Source organism: Muntiacus reevesi, chromosome 16, assembly GCF_963930625.1.
Source record: "Muntiacus reevesi chromosome 16, mMunRee1.1, whole genome shotgun sequence".
Classification (NCBI taxonomy): domain Eukaryota; kingdom Metazoa; phylum Chordata; class Mammalia; order Artiodactyla; family Cervidae; genus Muntiacus; species Muntiacus reevesi.
The window spans coordinates 13,052,589-13,074,135 of NC_089264.1; the positions used below are offsets into that span (position 1 = coordinate 13,052,589).

Consider the following 21,547-nt stretch of genomic DNA (forward strand, 5'->3'; position numbering starts at 1 on the left):
CTGCAAAATGGGTATGATAATGAATAATCACTGGAGGGCTATTTTGAAAATTAAATAAGATGATGCACATATAAGCATACTATAAACCCAAAATGATATATACACTATAATTGTTTTCCATTCCACTTCTCCACAAATAACAGGCACACTTATTTAAAAACCTTGGCTCACCACCAGATTTGTTCAAAGTATTCACTTTCCTTTGCCTGTGGTCCTCAGTCTGTTTAAATTCAGTCTGTTTTTTGGAGGGTGGGAAATATTGATGAGGAGGTTACTGTTTCACTGAAGTCTCCAAAGATCAGGGGGGTCTTTCTGGATTTTTGTTTTGATAGACAAAGATAATGTCTATTTATACATTTATTTTGGGATGACCCCCAAACACATTCCCATGTAAACCAATAAAATAAAAATTTTAAGAGCTTATCATCACTTGTAATGCTTGGTCTCCATGCAAATGTCTGTATTTTATGTAAAAAAAAAAAAATACAAGCTAACAGAGCCTCTTCTTAGAGAATGTGATGGGGGGACACTATCAAAAAGCAAATCGGCACTTATGGAAGCATCCCCAGAACCTAAGCCTGAAATCTGAGCTCCAATCAGAGTTCATGTTATTCTTGAGGCTCTCTCCTCTCTGGGGTAGAGGTACCCATTGGATTCATTTCCATTAAGTGAGTTAAGGAATAATAATGCCAATAACTGACAATACTTCCCAAACAGTGTGAATCATGAGGAGATAGGGAGAGAATAGGATTTCAGGCAGGACTCAGGAAGGGACATACCAAGCTTCAACAGCTTAGACACCAAGTCACATGAATGAAATAGTGACTGAGTTTATTTTTTTTAGTTACCCAACTCTTAGAAAGTAGCATTTCAAAATGAAAATGCTAATGAAGCATGGTGGAATCAAAACTACTGCTTCCAGCCCACCAAGAATATGCAGATATTTCAGCATGACAGGTTCTCATTGGCCCACTGACCACGCTTCTCCACTTTTACTTGATTTGCCTTTCCAACAGAAGATCTTATGGGCAAACAGAGCTCTTTGAAAAGCTCCCCCCCCCCCCCCCAACATTAGTCAATTTGGCAGAGCTGACCGTAAGGGTAGGGGCTGTCTTATGCTTCAAAGAAATTTAATCTATTACACCAAAATTAGAGGCTAAATGCCTGACTTGGGGGTATCAAGGAACAGCTGGTGTGGTCTTCCTACCAGTAACTGCTGCAAGCTGGCGCCAATCACGTCCTGCAGGTTTGTTTTGTCCTCTGGGCCCACAGCTTGTTTGTATTGCCACTTTTCAGGCACGAAGGGCCATTTCATTTCCTTTGCCTCCTGGATCAGGGTTCTTAACTCGCTGGGGAGTGAGGCTGAAAAGGTCAGAGTTCAGGTAAGGAAATTGCAGTTGAAGAAAAGGTTGTTGAGTTACCAATGTTATGATGAAGCACCTCAGTGGCACAATTTTTTTTCCCCTACTTCTCACTGGCTGGCCTAACCTGGTGTTCTGACTCAAAGAATAATAGCAAAAAGCTATCTGTCAGGGGGTGGCTCTCATCTACTTTGCCCTACAGGTAAATTGGGGTAGTCAGGCATTAAGAAAGGTTTTAGCAGGAAGTAAAGCACTTCAGTGACTGTCTCTGCATGAAGAATCAGAGAAAGGAATGAAGGAAATATTATTTTTCCTGTAAAATGAGAAAGGGCCTGAGATGGAATGGCATTTTGGGCTTGTGGCTAATGCAGCAAATCAATCTCTTTTTTACTCCTCTAAGACCTCACCTCGCCTCAGACTTTCACCGTGGACTATGTCTGAATATAGACAATGAATATAAAAAAGCCCACATCAATTTATTATGAAATAGCCTTGTATCACTTTAGAAGATATATTTAATCTCTTAAGAGACATCAAATTTAATTAAAAATATAAGTCAATAATCTCTTATCCAAACTTGGGAAACCTAGAAAGCTTTGGAAACTAGATTTTTTATTTATAATCTTGCTATGGTGAGATCAGTCAATATTTTGCCCTGAAAATTTTAATGTTTGATGGTGCTGCCCCTAGCTTCTACTGCAGTGTTAGTATAACAGAGGGTATATGCACCATACTACCCTTTCTAACGTTTGAAAATATTCTGAATTCTGAAGCACATGTGACCACCAGCGTTGTGAATATGAGATCATGGACCTGTATACACAACTGCCAGCAATACATCTTTAAGTGCTTGTCTCTCAGACTCAGTATATCTAACACTGAACTCATCACCTTTTTTCCTAAATATTGTATTTCCCTCTCTATTCTCTGTTGATGAATGCTACTACCATTCACTGAGTCACCCAAGTCTGAAACCCAGAAGTCAGTCTAGACTTTTTGCTCTTCCTCCCTGAGTCTAACTGGTTATCAAATTCCGTGGATCCTAAAATCGATTTATTTCTTTAAATCATCAGTAATTCCTGCCTGATTCATTGTCTTCTATCTCCTCCTATCCATTTCATCTTCCACATTGTTGAGTCCCATTTTGCTAAAACCAAGATGGACTAGGACATTGCTCCACACAAAATTCTTTAATGCTTTTGTATATCCTGTCTTCATATTAGGCATTGTCCTGCCTCAACTGTCTAATGACCAAGCTCAGGCCCGCTGATTCCATTCAGCATTCAGTGTAGACATTGCCACTTCTCTTCAGCCCTGCCATGATCTCCCAGTGGAATTGAGATGCTCCTCAGGAGTATTCTCAAACCCACAGGAGCACACTCCTTTCAGCACCCATCTCACTGCTCTCTAGCCACATCTGTCCTTTCATTGGACTGTGGACTGTGAGCTTCCAGAAGACAGGCATCATGTCCTACCGTGTTTGTAAATCACACCATGATGGTTAAAGGATTAGTCTTGTGTTTACATGAGATATGCTAAATAAGACAAAAGAGGTATGAGAGAGAATAAAAAAAAAAGAAGAAGAGAAGGGAGAAAACCTAACTCTGCCTTGGCTCCTGATGCCTTTTTGTGCCTTGCCACCAACTGGGAAAATGTAAGGAAGCCTCCTGATGGAGAGGGACTGCTTGGCATTGAGGGGATAACTCATGGGCTACGTCAATGAATGACTGATCTGGGCTGGCTCCTAAGCATGACTTACAAATATCACACTGAATCCATTGTCCCCCGGCCCCATTCAGTAACCCAGAACCACCAAGCTCCTCTGGGCAATGGCTCTCCTCTAATGAAAGCAAAAACAGGGGGTTGGAGACCAACTTGATTCCCCAATCTCTTCTTACCACCACTGACATACCTTCAATCTCTGAAAATGTTTTTGATGTACATGTAGAAAAAATTTCTTAAATGATATTTCTAAATAGTCATGAATAGGATGACTATCCAGTTCTGTTTGCTTAGGACAGTCCTATGTAGTCATCGTGTGCTTGTTAACAGAGCCCTTTCACTCTCCAAAGTATTTCAATTCTGATCAATTATTTGGACAGTCTGTCGATGAGTGTCAAGCTCAGGAGTCAAAGGAGTAGTTAAATGACAAAAGAAATGTGATTTCTGGATTCATAGAATTTCACTATGTTTTGGCACTAAATAGCTTTAAGTACTTTCAAATTTTCTTCATGGTGATGAGGAAAATCCATTTGTTATAAATAGTTTTTTTTCCCTCCTCATACCACTCTTTCCCTACAGGTCATGCCTGGACGTGGATTGTCCAGTGGGGCATACTGAAATAAAAGATGTCCCTGAAATATGTTTTTAAAATATATATCTATTTGGATTGCAGTTCCTGCTCTATCTCAGGGGGTTAGAGTCTCTAAGGCTGGTCACCCATGCTGACTGGGACAATTTCTGAGGGAAAACGATGAGGTTGAGAGGAGGGAAAAGAATGAAACCTCCAGTGTTAACGTTCGAGTCCGCCTGCTGCCCCATCCCCCCAAGTGACCCTGTGCTAATGCCTTTCTCTGGGAGCATGTGCGGGAGACAACATTGGTGGCCGTGGCAGCCTGAGCCGTGAGCTAGAGCCGCTCAGGAGCCACGCCAGGGACAGGCTCTGTGCTCGGACCGCGCCCAGCTGCACCAATGGCTTGGGTGGACCCTGCAACATGCAGTGGCGATGGGCAAATGCCGAGCTTGTCAATGGCTCAGCATAGGATTCCTCCCACATTGGTTTATCAGATTCAGCCAACCCCAGCAGTCAGCCCCTGACGAGCAGGAGCCTCCTTTGCCTCTCTGATCTCTCACTTCCCCAAGCAGCTTACCTGGAGGGCCATGGCTAATTGAGTGATTTTGCAGTCGTGATTTGCCTTATCTGGAACTAAACTGATTATTTCTCCTATTCTGTGGCACTAGAGAAGAGAAAGAAAAAGAAAATGCTTCCCGCTTAGGGGTTCAGAGTCTTCACTACGGAGAACACAAAACTTAAAGGAATTTAAGCTGAAGGGACAAAGGACATGATGTAGTAAAAGGAGAAGAGAAAACGTTCAGGAGAAATAACAGAACACAACATACTGCCCCTGGGGAGAACGAGGACCAACCCTGGGGCGAGCAAAATCAGACACTGGTGTTTCTGGCCAGTAAAGAAAGGAAACACTAAGGTTTTGAAACAACTGGACACAGGGCATTTTATCTTGAAAAGAGCATGGCTGACAGGTTACACAAAATTAGACTTCTAAAGGCACCTGAAGGTTCCCCTGTAAAAACATATGCACTTATATACAAGAATGTGGAGAAAAGGCTCTCCTAGAAAATTTTCCCATTACATAATAAACAGAAACAAAAGAGATGGGGAGTGTGCCTTTTATATGGGAATCTTGTTTCTGTAACAAATAGCAGTCAACTAAAAATATAAAGAAAAATATTTAAAGCACATAAGAGAGATACCCTGATAGAAATGAAGGGAAATTTATCTGAATGCTAAGAAGAAATCTAAGGAAGGAAGGTTGCTTCTCCAAAACTAGCTAAAGAAGAAATTAGAATTGCTTTAACTTTCTAGATTTTGTGATTGAAATTTCCCAAACAATGACTCATCTAAAACTATGTATGGTACAAACTATGAATGAGCAAAAATGCCAAATTCTCGAATCCTGATAATGATGCAATAAGTATTTATTAGTTTGAGTAAATTTATTTTATAAATGGTATGTAAATACAACATGAGAAACGAATCGATAGTCAAAAAAGAGAGATGGGACTGGTGACATGACATATTTGTGGAAACTGTAGATGTCTATGGAAACTGATGAGGCACAAAAACCTAGTTTGAAACAAAAGTATGCACCACCATTCAGAAGTTGCTTCAATTTTTTAATAATTGAAATTTACGTGCACCAGCCCACTTGGACCCTTTGTTCTTCTTGAACTAAACTGTTTCTTGTAGCCCTCATGTTTACTGAAGCTTAAAATTCAAACTGACAGCAATTCACTGCAACAAAGTGGGCTTCCTCCCCTGCCCGTCCACCCGCAGCCCATGTCCCATTCATGCCCTAGAAATCCACTCATCTCTCGGTGGTCATCTGCCAAGAGAAGAAAAATAGGGCAGAGATGAGACCGTGTCGTTCAGACAGGCTAAAGGAGAGCAAACCTGCTGCTCCCCGCTGCCCCCAGTGCCTCCCATTGGGACCTCACCTCTGCATCTCTCGTCCTCCCTCTTGTCCTCCTCTGACATATCTGACGCCTCCAGTAGGAGCTGGTCCAGCACTTGTTTACACTCTTGCAGCAGCGTAGCTACAGCTTTTTGATTATTCATGACGATTACCCTTTCTTGATGATGAGTCAAGTGTCCCTGGGTCTACGGTGATCAATTACCTAGGAGAAGACATCGATTCTCAATAAAAGAGCCCCTTCAAGCCTTAGGTACCTGGTGAACAAAAGAAGGGGAAAGATGATTAACTGAAGCATCATCAATTATCTGTAAGACTCAAGCAGGGAGGGATAATAGAGCAAACACATGAAAATACATGACAGCCCCTGAGGACTTTATTAGGGGAGGGTGTGAAATTATTGCAGGCCTGGTCTAGATGGGCAGCACCTCGAAGGCATCAGAGAGCAGAAGGGAGAGGGTCCTGGGGCAGACCCCGGTCACCCACAGTGTAGTCAGTGGCATCACATGGAGTCAAATGAAATGAATATACTCTATGATTTATGTATCTTCTGCATACTTCACTTCAGTGCCTCTGGATCCCAGTGGCACACCAGTTTCTGCTTCTCTGAAAGTCTCTAACAGTTCTAATATTCAGACACAAGCACACAGTAATATGAAGTTTACCACTCTCATAACCCACTGCTGATTTCCCCTGTGCAGTATCCTTTGTGGTATTCAGCATCATATAATTTGGACCAAAATAGGCAATGACAGATGCCAAATTTAAAGCTCTTCACTGCCAGGCACATTGACAAATAAAATGGAGAAATGAAATCCCAGAAAATCCAATTTCCTAGATCCATCATATGGATAAGATCTACTTACATCCCATTTAACACACATACAGCTGAGAGACTTCTTATGTAAATATGAGTATGTTGTAATGAGCTATGGCAGTCAAGGTAATTTCAAGGACAAAATAACTCACTGACAGTATAAAAAATGCCCGACAAATAAATACCCAAAAGTCTCTTGATTAACAAATCACTTTTAAGTTGAAGTATAGTTGATTTGGGCTTCCCCAGTGACTTAGCAGTAAAGAATCTGCCTGCAATGCAGGAGACGCGAGTTTGATCCCTGGGTCAGGAAGATCCTCTGGAAGAGGGCATGGCAACCCACTCCAGTATTCTTGCCTGGAGAATCCCATGGACAGAGGAGCCTGGTGGGCTACAGTCCATAGGGTCACAAAGAAATGGACACAACTGAAGTGACTGAGTATGCATGCACGTGTAGTTGGTTTACAATGTTGTGTTAGTTTCTGGTATAGAGCAAAGTGATTCAATTTCATCTACATATTCCCTGTGCCATACAGTAGATCCTTGTTGTTTATCTATTTTATACACAGTAGCTAACAAATCCTTTTGCTTTCCTTTAAAAAAAATGTACATTATAAACAAAACAAAGGAAGTTATTCTCTTTCTGAATTTGCCAGAATAGACAGTGGAGATGCCATTTGGCTTAGGCACTCTTGTATGGCACTAAGAATCTTATTATCAATGCAAGAGAATCTGAAAAGGAAGAAAGTACAACAGATGTATGGATGACTCGAATCCCTCTGTCACCTAGCAGATCCATGCAACACAATAATTTACTGCTTTAGGAATCATTAAAAATATTAAAGTGGTGAGTTATTGTGTTGTTCTTGGGGAAAATGTGCTCTACTATCCTCACTTTAAGAAGCTGGTTTTGAATTTGAAATTGCAAGAAAGCATTTTTCTGTTTTTTTCTATTTTATGACTTAAAAGGAACAGAAAATGAAGGATAAGCTGTGAAATCTAAATTTTGTAATTCTCATTCTAACCTGAATTGTTATGCTTTCGGTTTTAAAACAGATACACACACATACTTCACACAGATGGAACTGCCAAAGCGAAATTTTAGAACGTGACAGACTTGTTTCGTGAAGACAGCCATGTGTTTGTTGAAGAAGACAAGCAGAGGTTTTTCATGCAATGTTCTTGTTACTTGAAAGAGCATTCACATAAGTGAGGTCATGAAATTAGTTACTTGAAGCATTTAAATGTAAATATAAATCTAACTTCTTTTCTGTTTAAGATGTGTCAGAAAGTATTCCTGCTTGGATTGGGTTGTTGGACTAACCGGTTTTCAGTGTCCCTTTTAGCTCAAGTGTTTATAAGTCAGTGTTTCTGTGGTACAAGTTGCCCATTAACTTGCTTTTCTATGAAACGAACTAAACAATAATGACTGGTCAGAGTTAATTAGCAGACTAGAGTGAGCAAGAGGCCATGTGGCAATGATATCCCATTCCACCATTCCCTGTAAAAAGGAGATGGTGACTATAACGGTAAGCTACCTGGAGACCGAGAAATGCAGTTGCTGGATGAGAAGGTTAAGAACAAATGTTGCTCAGAATGAGTTATGGGTGAGTAGGACACTTAATTTTCCTCAAGTCCTAGGTTAAATCAAGAAAGGGATTCCCTTTCTCCCCCTTTTAAGGACTTCATATAGAAGCATTAGTCGCTCAGTTCTGTCTGACTCTTTGGGGCTCCATGGACTATAGTCTGCCAGCCTCCTCTGTCCATGGGATTCTCCAGGGAAGAATACTGGAGTGGGTAGTCATTCCCTTCTCCAGGGGATCTTTCCGACCCAGGGATCAAACCCAGGTCTCTAGCACTGCAGGCAGATTCTTTACCGTCTGAGTCACCAGGGAAGCCCAAAGAGAAGTGTAATAAGAAAATATGAGAGCTTATGTGCAAAGAAATAAAACTGTACTACATAAAATTTTACTAGCACACCACGCCTTTGTCTAAAGGCTTATAGTTATGTTTTATTGGTGCTGTATCATCCTCTTAAGGCAGACAGTCGTCTTTCACTATAAATTTTATTTGCTTTGTTTCTGTTAATATTTTAAGCTGAAAGAATGTGTAGCGAAGAAAAGAGGACTAGAAATAGGAAAACATATATGTAATAATGCTCAATGACTAATTCCATTTCATTCTCTACCATTAACTATCTGTGCCTGAGACCTCTGAGATTCACTTTTGAGATTCATTTTTCTCATCTATATTTTGAGCTGATTGATTAGGAACAGTTGTTAAAATCTTTCCAAGTCTTAAATTCCATACTCAGGAACACAGGGTTGTCTATTGCTAAACAACATCTGATGTTTATTTACTGAAAAATTCCTGGCTCTTTTCAAAACCCTGAAATATAATATTTTTATGCATACTTTCCTCTGTGGTTTAGAAGTGTTGGCTTGAATCTTAGAGATTAGGTTATTGCTAAATATTCTTCTTTGCTTTTGTTTCCTTACTTGAAACCCTAATTCCTGATGCACAGGATCATAAATCTCTTCCCTTTGTCTAAGTGCAGTGAAAGAGAGATAAGATACATGGTTTTTGTGAGGGCAAACAACAGGACTTAACCTAATCATTTGGGTAAGGATAGGGTGGGTTAAAGGGGGCTTCTCGGAGGATGTGATGCCTGAATCAAGCTCTGAAAGAGGAACAGGACTTAATGAAGTTAAAATGGTAGGGAACAGCCCTAACTAAAGTAGAAGGAAGTATAGAGGGAATGAAAGAAGGTCAGGTTGGCTGATCTATACATAAAAGGAGAAAGTTGATATGAAGTGATGCTGGAGGGGTAAGCAGGGACTCTTAAAGGCCTTGTGTACTAGGCAAGGAATTTTGTGCTTACCCAAGAATCATAGAAAACTACTAGTAGCAATAGGAACACAACCAGCTTTACACTTGGGAATGATCATCCTGTTTTGAATATAGTTTGTGTACTGAGGGCAGGGAGGAAACAGCAAGTAGATCAGTTAAGTACTTATTGCAATAATCCAGGTGAGAGATACCAGGACTCTGGACTAGAGTGATGACATCAGAAATATATAAAATTGGACAGATTTGAGAACTGTTTATGGAGTAGGTGCAGCTTTGGTGTTGGATGGCTAGGAATGCTGTTAAGGGTTAGTCCCAAATGTCTGCCTCACCATAGCTCAAAACTGAATGGATGATGTTAACATACTTTGAGACAGGGAATACAGACAAGAAAAGACATAAATACATCTATTTCTAGCAATATAGTAAGGAAGATAAATCATACTGCCCAACATAAGCACCCAGATTTTAATCAAGAAAGCATGTCTAAAAAGGAAGGACAGATTTCCAAGACAATGAATGTTTGTTACTTGTAAATTTCCAAACTATACTGAAGATATTCTTTATACTTTTTTGAAAGTTACAGCATTTCCCCCTTTCCCTGTAGAATTCAGGAGAGACAATAGGAAGAAAATACTGTAATATGAGAAACACTTTGGAATCCAACCATCTGTCTAGATTTGTATGGTTCATTGTTAGACATAACAGAGGCTGGAGCCCAGGAAATTTTCCTTCAGGCAACAGTCCCACTGAAAATTTTGGTCAGCTTCACGTATAAAAAGAATCATTTTCAATTTTAACACATATCAATTTTTCCCCCCTTGAACTGCAACACTCTATGAGTTATACATTATTTCTAAATTGGAAAATGGATGTTTCCCAAAATTTTTTATAATCTATGTATTATTTTTTCTATTTTAATGTCCCCTATATTTTTTCCTTAAAAATAAAATAGAAAGAGGCCAGAAAAAGCAATGAAACATGCAAACAGACAAATCTAGAATAACAAAGTTAGCATTGTACAATTTAAGACACACATGCATACATATAGCCAAATGGCTATGTGTTCATACATTTTGCATTTGATTTTGGCATATTGATACTTTAGTTTTATCCATGATTAAGAATTTAGTTGAGTGGCTAAGTTACAGAATAACCGGCAAGTTGGCCATCATTAGAAAGAAGAAAATCAGTGAATTATTCAAAGCCCCATTTCTTTTGGTATTTATTCTTGGGTTTTTTCCACTGTATGATCAGTGCCTCTACTAGGGGATAAATTAGGGAAAATGAAAGAACTCCAAAGGTATTCCATGGTCTATTGGCTACCACCTCAGTAATAACTGACAAGTCAACTAGTGAGAATCTTAGGCTTGAAGATGTGGGGAAGCATAAAGAAGTAAAAGAGATGGTCTCTACCATTAGGGAATTTACAATTAATTAGAGGAATAACACATACATATATAAAAAATTAACTATACAAAGCATATCACACATGATTGTATTCTAAATGCTCAATTTAAATTATCTTTGGAATTCAATGAATGGTTGGTTAAATTTACAAGCAAGCTTACAGAACTCATTTAATTCATGTGCTCATGAATAATTATACTAAAAATCTTTTTCATCTACATTCAAAATTATTTATCATATTGTTTTTAGGAAAAAATATATTCTGGTATCCAACATAAAACAAAAGGAATAAGTTTTTCTCCTATCAGGCCCTAGCAATGACAATCCAGTCTTTCCCACACTTTCACCCTTTTTTGAGCCACACCACAGGTCACCTCTGACCATAATACCTCTTGAGCTGATTGGTGGTGAAGTGAAGTGAAAGTTGCTCGGTTGCGTCTGACTCTCTGTGACCCCATGGACTATACAGTCCATGGAATTCTCCAGATCAGAATACTGGAGTGGGTAGCCTTTCCCTTCTCCAGGGGATCTTCCCAACCCAGGGATTGAACCCAGGTCTCCGCATTGCAGGTGGATTCTTTACCAGCTGAGCCACAAGGGAAGCGATTGGTGGTGGAAATGGGTAAATAAAAAGAGAAAAAAATCTGATTGGAGTGTAACACAACTGTGTAGCTTGTTTGGATATGTTTGCATGACAGACATTTGTTAGCATTTAAAAACTGCATAAAAAGGGAAGAGAAGCCAACTTCTAAGCCACCAAACAGCTAAAGGGTAGACTTATACTTCTAGCAGTATGGAAGACTATGCTCTGACCAACATTCCTGCTGAAAACAACTAATAATACTGGAGAAGCATGTTAAAATCTCTAAAGTGTATCAGTGAAATAGCAAGAGAGGAAAGACTGCACAGAAGACAAAAAAATCAAGTAAAAACTGGAACCCAGAAAGTTAACACAGAAGCTAACCTTTGCCTTGAGTATATCTGCCGAACATTGTGAGCTGAAACCGGTTTTCACTATTTTGGCATGTGGGAGGATAGGAAATAAAACCAAAGCCCTACCCAGGAGGGCAGTATAAGAAGAGACCACCCCCCTACCTTGCATAAAACTGAGATCCTAAAAGCTTGCACTTTTAGCATAGGGGTGAGCTAAAATGTTTTCTCCTCTTCTTCCCCTGCTTTCCAGGAAAACGGTCTATGTAAAATAGGCAGCCTCAAGGAAGAGACCAAAAAGTTTTTCTCTTGTGAATCCGAAGCCACAGATCCAAAAAACCTCTAGCTGATAATTATTTTGAAGTACATTATTTACAAATAAGCCCAGGTTGGTGATTTTCTTGGCCAACTGGTTGACTGAAACATAATCATCTCTAAAGGAATCTAATTTCAACCCAAGTTTCAAAGACTCTCACCTATAAAATACCAAGAAATATGAGCTCCTGATCAAAGCCATCAAAATGCATAAGGTAAAAAGAAATGATGAATGAAAGCAGAAATAACAGATAGTAAAATTAGACCCACAAGACTATAGATGATGGAATTTCAGATATATACTACAAAATATGCATGTTTAAAGAACTGAAAGAGTATGTTGAGTGTATGAATAAAGATCAAGAAACTATAAAAAGTCATATTAAAATCATAAAATTTCTATTATTTAATTTTAATAATTAAAAATTTTAAATGTAAGGAATTGGATATATTTGATCAAATTTAGTTCTGACTGAAGACAGAACTTTTGAAATGAATGATACATCAGAACATGCCACCTAGAAGGCAACAGAAAAAAGACAAAGGGATGGAAAATACGAGAGAGGTTAAGAAACACAGAGGACTGAAGGAAAAGCTCTAACATATATTCAGAGTCCTAGACGAAAAGAAGCAGAATAAGTTTGGAGAGATAATGACTAACAACATTTTGGCCAGTAGAAAGACAATAATCAGAATTCCCATAATACTCAAACAAATAAAAATTCATACCTAGAAATATCACAGTGAAACTAGGTAGCAAAAAAGATATAGAGAAGATCCTTAAAATGGCCAGAGAGAAAAGGCAGATTACCTTCAAAGACATAACAATAAATTAATAGATAGCTACCTAAAAGCAACAATGAAAACTAGGAGACAGTGAATAGATAGCTTTAATATATGCTAGAAGGGGAAACCCTGCAAAATAATAATAAACATCAACAGTTCCAAGCATACATCTATAGTTAGTACTTTAGGTAGAAGGAAACTAATTAGAGGTGAAGAGCCAGAGATTCAAGGAGAAATAATAACCATTAAAGTGGTATGTTACTGGCTTAGTATAAACAAACAGTGATTGCAAAAAGCTACAACAACATCTGCCTTGTAGGATGAAAAATATAAAAATATATATACAAACACAAACAACAAGCATATATGTCAGAAGGACAGTGATTGACATTTAAGTTTTCTAAGATCCTTGAGTTGGTCAGAAGGATTGGAGACATTAACATTAGACTCTGATAAAATGTCTAAGAATATCCCAAAAAAATTAAAATAAAACATATAACTTTGAAACTAGTAGAAGGAAAAAAATGAAAAAAAAAAGTCTAAAAGAAGGCAAGAAAAAGGAAAATTAAGAAATATACTTCTAAATGACTCAAGTCAAAGAAGTCATTATTATGGAATGATAAATACTACATATCCAAGTGGAATTCAAAGTGGAACATAAACATATCAATGCTTCTGATAAAGATAAATGAATTAAATACAATAGTAAAATGATAACAAAATTATCATTATTTCAAATATATCATTATTATAGTAAAATTCTGAAGGAGATGGGAATACCAGACCACCTGACCTGCCTCTTGAGAAACCTGTATGCAGGTCAGAAAGCAACAGTTAGAACTGAACATGGAACAACAGACTGGTTCCAAATAGCAAAACGAGTACATCAAGGCTGTATGTTGTCACCCTGCTTGTTTAACTTATATGCAGAGTACATTATGAGAAACACTGGGCTGGAGGAAGCACAAGCTGGAATCAAGATTTCAGGGAGAAATATCAATAACCTCAGATATGCAGATGACACCACCCTTATGGCAGAAAGTGGAGAAGAACTAAAGAGCCTCTTGATGAAAGTGAAAGAGGAAAGCCAAAAAGTTGGCTTAAAGCTCAACATTTAGAAAACTAAGACCATGGCATCTGGTCTCATCACCTCATGGGAAATAGATGGGGAAACAGTGGAAGCAGTGTCAGACTCTATTTTTCTGGGCTCCAAAATCACTGCAGATGGTGATTGCAGCCATGAAATTAAAAGACCCTTACTCCTTGGAAGGAAAGCTATGACCAACCTAGACAGCATATTAAAAAGCAGAGACATTACTTTGCGAACAAAGGTCTGTCTAGTCAAGGCTATGGTTTTTCCAGTAGTCATGTATGAATCTGAGAGTTGGACTATAAAGAAAGCTGAGCACCGAAGAATTGATGCTTTTGAACTGTGATGATGGAGAAGGCTCTTGAGAGTCCCTTGGACTGCAAGGAGATCCAACCAGTCCATCCTAAAGGAGATCAGTCCCAGGTGTTCATTGGAGGGGCTGGTGTTGAAACTGAAACGCCAATACTTTGGCCACCTGATGCGAAGAGCTGACTCATTTGAAAAGACCCTGATGCTAGGAAAGATTGAGGGCAGGAGGAGAAGGGGATGACAAAGGATGAGATGGTTGGATGGCATCACTGACTCAATGGACATGGATTTGGGTGGACTCCGGCAGTTGGTAATGGACAGGGAGGCCTGGCGTGCTGCAGTTCATGGGGTCTCAAAGAGTCAGACACGACTGAGCGACTGAACTGAACTGAAAATGATAATGATAGACTAGATTAAAATTAGCTACATGGATTTAGCAAAGCATAAGAATATAGAAAAGGTAAAAGTAATAAGATGGAAAAAGATATACTAGAAAAATACTAACTAAAAGTTGATGTACTTATATTAATAGATAAAATAGACTTTAAGGCAAAAAGCATTAATAGCGTCAATAATTAATAAAAAATTGCCTTAATTGATACAAAAATAATTGGCACTAAGATAGACCAAATTGATCTTCTAAATAAAATCAGGAGTCCAATACATATGAAAACTTACTACAGAGCTCAATATATAACATTGAACTCACTGTTTTTTTAAAATCAATACAAGTCAGATTAAAGATCAAAATATGAAAAACAAAGCCATTCAACTTCTTTAAAAAATACCTAAAAGATTATGACTCATGGTTAGGAAAGAATTTCTTAAACACAAAAATAGCAAATTATAAAGGAAAAGATTGATATATTTAATTAACTGGAAAGACACATTTCTCATTAATAAAAAGACATCAAAAAGAAAATGAAAAGACAAGTCATAAACTGGGAGAGAGTATTTGTAACATATGTAACTGACAAAAGATTTCTATGCAGAGTATGTAAAGAATTCCTGTAAACCGGTGAGAGAAGGATCATAGAAGAAAAAGAATGAGCGAAAAAATTGAAGAAATACTTCACACAAGGAAACATGATGGTCAGTGAACTTATGAACAGTATCCAACCTCATCAGTGATTGTTGTCCAGTCACTGAATCATATTCAACTCTCTGTGACTCCGTGGGCTGCAGCAGTTCAGGCTTACCTGTCTTTCACTATCTCCCAGAGTTTGCTCATCAGTAATTAAGAAATATAAACTCAAACCACAATGAAAAAACATTCACAACTTTTTGATTGGAAAAAAAATGTAAGTTGGTTAACAGTTGTCAAGAACAGTCAGTGTTAGTTATTCCCATTCACCACTGTTTGGTATTATCCAGTAAAATCAAAGATGCATACACACTGTGGCTTGGGGTCCACTCTTAGGCATATACTCTCGTTTAGGGAAGCTCTTGGACCTGGGTTGAGGAAATATGTATAAAAATGTTCACTGTGACACAGTTTGTAAGAGCAAACAAAAGGAGGCAATTTGAATATCCATCAGTATGAGAATGAATTAGAAAACTGAAGTGTAATTATACACTTGAATAGAATAAGCAAATGAATGATTACAGTTACATACAACAACATGGATGAATCTTGGAAATGAAAAAGGAAGCCACAGATGAATACATGCATAAAATTTATAAACATTCACAGCTAAACAACATACCTAGGATACAAATATATAAGGTAAAATTACAAATAAAAGTAAGGGAATGATAAACTAAAAATTTAGAACACTGGATTTACTGAGGGAAGAGTGAAGAAGTTGGGACGCAGGTATATGGACACAGATTTCAAAGGAAGTGATAGATTCTTTTACTTAAATTGGTTGTTTGATCTATGGATATTCACTGTGTTCTGTGTATAGTACATCTACTTCACAATTTTTTGATACCTAGATGATAGCTAATGAAAAAACTAAAGATAATAAGATGGAAATTCAAGTCTAGGTGTATTGCATAGGTAATAAACCCTTAGGACTGGAGCCAGTGATTTCATCAAAAGAGAGTAAAAGGGTCAGGATTTCAGAGCAGAAAGGCACACTTGCACAGGGGATTCTCCAGGGTAGGATTTGGAACAGTTGAAGAGAGAAGAGAAGGAAAGAAATCTAGTTGGGGAATGAAGTTCGACTTCAAGGAAGAGATCCTGCTCTTGTATTGGAAAGCCACGGGTATGCACAGGCTACTGAAAGAATCTATGAGACAGGTGGCTTGAACTGTTAGTTTAACAAACACTAGACTGAACAGAAATTTATCTTTCATTCAATTGATAAAGGAATGTGTTGTGATTTTTAAAAAATAGTGAAATAGGCTTTGGAAAATTCTATTAGTGAAAACGAAGTTCTTTGCTATGGCTCTTTGGTACCAAGGTTTCCAGTCTCAGGGCCACAGCTTGTTAAAATGGGAGGTTGGGGCCCAGCGCCGCCTCTTCCCTCTTTCTCTCTTGCTCTTATGTACCACCCTCTCCAGTTCCCTGCATGTGTTCATCAAACTTGACTGCACAGGAAAGTGCAATGAGAGTGTTCCGGGTCACAAACAGGTTACCTGCTGGCCTCAGGAAGAAAGAAAAGGAAAAAGAAAAAGCCATTGTTTCAGGGTCTGCCGCTCTTACTCCCCGGCTACAGTTACCCACTTCATCAGCTATGGTGACATCTGAAGAACTATTAGCCTAGCCCCCATGGCTAGAAAAGCAACTTCTCAGGTCAAGGTGAGTCAGGCCTGCCATCTGGTCCTGCTCTGGTCTCCTGTGCTTATGACTTCCAAATGATCCTTCTAGGTGAGTTTTCTTTGTATTTCTGCACCCTGAATAAAGGAAGAGCAGTCCCATATATGAACTCTGTTATGTCTTAAATCCAGAACTGCATGATACTGGGAGCCATTCACAGAGTAGGCAAAATTATTCTTACATATTTGAAGGGCCTTCAATCTGAGGCTTATCTTTGGGGAAGCAGATATTGTCTATTCAAACTCTAGGTAAAGAATTTGAGCCATGAAGAGGGGTGAAGACGCAGAAAGAGGTCAAGTAACAAGCAAAGATCAGGATAAGAATTCAGGGGTTCTGTTCAGTTCAGTTCAGTTCAGTTGCTCAGTCGCGTCCAACTCTCTGCGACCCCATGAACTGCAGCACGCCAGGCCTCCCTGTCCATCCCCAACTCCCGGAGTCCACCCAAACCCATGTCCATTGAGTCGATGATGCCATCCAACCATCTCATCCTCTGTCATCCCCTTCTTCTCCTGCCCTCAATCTTTCCTAGCATCAGGGTCTTCTCCAGTGAGTCAGCTCTTTGCATCAGGTGGCCAAAGTATTGGAGTTTCAGCTTCAACATCAGTCCTTCCAATGAACACCCAAGACTGATCTCCTTTAGGATGGACTGGTTGGATCTCCTTGCAGTCATGAATTATATGGAAACGGCATGAGGCATGCATGCCTGTATGCGTGCTAAGTTGCTTCAGTCATGTCCAGCTTTTTGTGACCCTATGGAAGGTAGCTCACCAGGCTCCTCTTTCCATGGGATTCTCCAGGCGAGAGTACTGGAGTGGGTTGCCATTCCCTTCGCCAGGGAATCTTTTCACACCAGGAATCATCCATGTCTGTTTTCTGCGTTGACATGCAGGCTGTTTACCACTAGCGCCACCTGGGAAGCTCCGCATGAAGCGTACTATGATATAAATTGCCAGGGCTATGAAGCATTATGTACTTCTGATGAGGCCAGCAAATGTGAAGATAAAGATTAATTTTGCAACAAAATATTTTCAAATCTGTATATATAATTCCCATAGCTGAGAGTTATTTTTCAAAGAACCATGTGGATTTTGAAGTTAGAGATGGCCCACAAAGAAGCAGTCTGTATTGGAGAAAAGGGATGAGGGGACTCTGAAACTGTTGGAAGAGAAAAACAAAGGTACTGATATGAAGAACTGCAGTTTCACTGTATAAGTCATCGATAGGCAGTCAAGTGAAGCACTTGCATTTTGCAGTCAGGGTTCTTAGGTTTAAATTTCAGTTCCACCACTTGACAGCTGAGCAGCCTTAGACAAATCATGTCTCAGTTTCCTCATCTCTAAAAAAGGGGTAGTAAAAGGACTAATCGTGCAGAGTGCTAAAAGGGTCAATGGAGTTAATATTTGTAAAATATGAAGAATGTTACCTAGAATGTAAAAAGTGCTTTGTAGGTATCAGTTACTGTTATCAGTACAATTTTCAAGAAATAAAATTTTATTTTTTAAAGGGTCACCCAGTTCCTCCTTAATTTGCTTTTCTTTGGATTTGGTTTCCTTGTTGGCTTCATTAGAGTTTATAGCTTTGAGAAAAAAATTGCTGGGCTGTGTAAAGTCTGCAAGTTCTTGATAATTTTCTCAGTATAAAGTCATGTAATAATGGGATTATCCCCTAAATAATTCTCCGGATCCACATTCAATTAAGGAATAAAATGCTCGTAGAAAATTGAAATATTATGATGAGTCAGACAACTTCAGGAAGAAAGATGTGAATTTTATTTACTTTAAAAAGAACCTCTTAAACCCAGCTCATTTGGTTTAATCATCTGTCTGAGTTGTCAGAAAAGTGAGCCCTGGAGCAGCTAAGGGAAAGGGCGGCCATCGGATTACTGATCAGACAGAAACACCTCTGGCCCCTTATCTTCTTTCTTGCTCTGAGACACAGGCAGAGCTCCTTATGTATTTCACACTTGCAGTGTCACAGGCCCCGGGGTGGGCCTCCGGGCCGGGGATTGGCAGACCACACTCCTGAACAGAGAGAATAGAAGTCCTCCATGTGGCCGTGGGACTCACACAGTGTGTTCAAGTCACCACAACCGATGGATCTTGGCAGGGAGCCTGCTTCTGGCCTGGGAACAAGTACAGACTTGTGTTTCCTCCATTGGCAAGTGACCGTGATGAAGCAGCACTCAGATACTCACGTGCTTTGAGGGCCAAAAGGAAAAAGTATTGTTCAGTGGGGCCAACATCCACACACCAAACTTTAACACAGTGACAACCCAGCGGCAAGGGGCTCTGTAGGACAAGGAGTTTACAACCGAATTTTGCTACTTTTGTCTGATGGTAAAGAAAAAAAGAAGAGTCAGAAAAGGAAAGATAGCATGCTTACTTTTGGGGGTATTTACCTCTTGAGGTATAGCTTCTCTGGTGGCTCAGTCAGTGGTCAAGAATCCACCTGCCAATGCAGGAGACGTAGGTTCGAACCCTGGGTTGAGAAGATCCCCTGGAAAAGGAAATGGCAACCCACTCCAGTATTCTTGCCTGGGAAATGCCATGGAGAGAAGAGCTGGCAGGCTACAGTCCATGGGGTGGCAAAGAGTTGGACACAACTGAGTGACGAACACTTTTGTTTTCACTTTCACCTCTTGAGGTAGGTATCCCACCACACGTGCAAACCCACAGAGTCCTCAGCATGGCTCATCTTAGCTGAAAAGTCTAAAGTACTGTCATACAGAGTGAAATAAGTCAGACAGGGGAAAAAAACACAAATATTATAGATTAACACATATGTATGGAATCTAGAAAGATGGTACTGATGAACCTATCTGCAGGGCAGGAACAGAGACTCAGACATAGAGAACAGACTTATGGACAGAGCGGGGGCACGAGCGAGTGGGACAAATCGAGAGAGTAACACTGAAATACATACGCTACCATGTGTGAAATAGCTAGCTGGTGGGAAGTTGCTGTGTGGCACAGGGAACTAACTCAACCCGGTGCCCCATGAAAACCCAGAGCGGTGGGATGGGGTGGGAGGTGGGAGGGAGGCTCAAGAAGGAGGGAACACATGGAAGTCTATGGCTGATTCATGTTGATGTATGGCAGAAGCCAACACAACACTGTAAAGCAATTATCCTCCAGTTTAAAGAAATGAATTTCAAAAAAATAAATAAAAAGGCTCCAAAAACCCAGGCCCACTCTGAACCTGCATAGAATCTGAAGGCCCTCTCTTCATCCGGCTGACTTGGAAAATGGGTACAGTTTTAGAATCTCAGGATTCTATGCTTTCTGTAAGAGTTCTGCTACTGAGTAAAATGCCACTCAGTCTCGGAACAAATGTGCTCAGCGTGTCAGTCACCTGATTTGGGGGACAACTTGATGGTTTTTAAGCCACTCCACTCACTTTCTTTGGTAGTTCCTCAAGGGGAAGAACTCTCATTTCCTCTTTTCTCTAATAAAGAGAATACAGATCTGAGACTTGGTGTTCACTTCTTTGCTTTTAGCTAATGAAGGACTATTTGCCAGTATAGAGTTAACAGTGGTACAGAAAAAAGTTTTTTAAAAAATTAGTAAATCAGAAAAGACAAGTGAAACACACTAGTTTTTTACACAATCTATTACTGGCAAAATTTTTTTTTGTTTCCTACTGTTTCCTTAATGCTTTGTTTTAATAACTAACTTTTAGAGTTTTAAAATATAAAATGATACATACTGACTAGTATTTGCAAACTCCTGAGTGGTAGTTAAGCATTTATTGAGTATCCGTTATATACTGTACTTCAAATTTTTGAAAGTTACCAAGAAACAGAATAAACATTTCCAAGCCTCAAAGATAACCTCATTGGGGAAGTAAAATGAGTGTCTAATTCAACTTACAAAAAATTCCAAAGCAACATTGTGACCCACAGGATGAGTTTACTTAAATTTAGACAAGTCAGAGAATTGATTCTATCTTTCCCACTATTATAGAACAAAAAGTATTTCATAGTACATATTGACAAGAGGAAATAGAAAAATTGGGTTGATTATTTTATTTTTATAAGATTACAATGGGGAAGGTGGCAAGTAATATGGTGCCAATTTGAAGATAAAGAAAGTCAGAAGTTTAGTGATTTGTCCAAGTTCAAATGGCAACTCAGTAGATTATCTGCCGGAGTTAGACACAAGCTTTTAAACATTCAATACACTGGTTTTTCATGAGATCACTCTGTGTCCTGTATTTTGTGGGGAAGAAACCAATAAACACACTAAAAAAAAAATGTATTATTTAGGTATATGGTGATACTGTGACAGAAATGTATAACCTGATTTGTTTTAAAAAGCAGACTTGATTCTTAAATTTTAAAGTGCTGAAAACACAGAAGCTATGTTTTTTCTTGGGAAAAAAAAAAGTATCCTAATTTGACCTTATTCAAGCAGTAATATAATTCCAGGGGGACCAATGAAGAGAAAGGAAAGATCTGATGACGTCTAAGTGGTGATTGCATTTATAGATTAATCCTGACAGGGAGGAAACACATCTCCTCCCAGGAGAGCTCAATACAGCCAACTGAGAAGTGAGGTCATTATTTATGAGCACAGTGGATTTTTCTGATTACAAAAAGCATTTGAATTTCTTTAAGTGAAACATTTTTTTTTATTGGTAGTAAACTTAAAAATTAAGCACTGCATTGTCTTTTTTTGTTGTTGTTGTTATACTGGCTAAAATGCAATC

General features: G+C 39.0%; 1 protein-coding gene across 8 annotated transcripts in view; it reads right to left on the bottom strand.

Annotated features, from left to right (window-relative positions):
• ALPK1 (alpha kinase 1) overlaps positions 1-21,547 on the bottom strand; it is a 119,476-nt gene that overhangs the window by 48,864 nt on the left and 49,065 nt on the right. For all 8 annotated transcript variants that reach the window (XM_065907415.1, XM_065907419.1, XM_065907417.1 and 5 more), the window contains 2 exons: positions 5,598-5,777; positions 1,208-1,362 (listed from right to left, as the gene is read on the bottom strand). In XM_065907415.1, coding sequence (XP_065763487.1) covers positions 1,208-1,362; positions 5,598-5,718 — 276 coding nt within the window. In that variant the 5' untranslated portion in view covers positions 5,719-5,777. The remainder of the gene's footprint in view (positions 1-1,207; positions 1,363-5,597; positions 5,778-21,547) is intronic.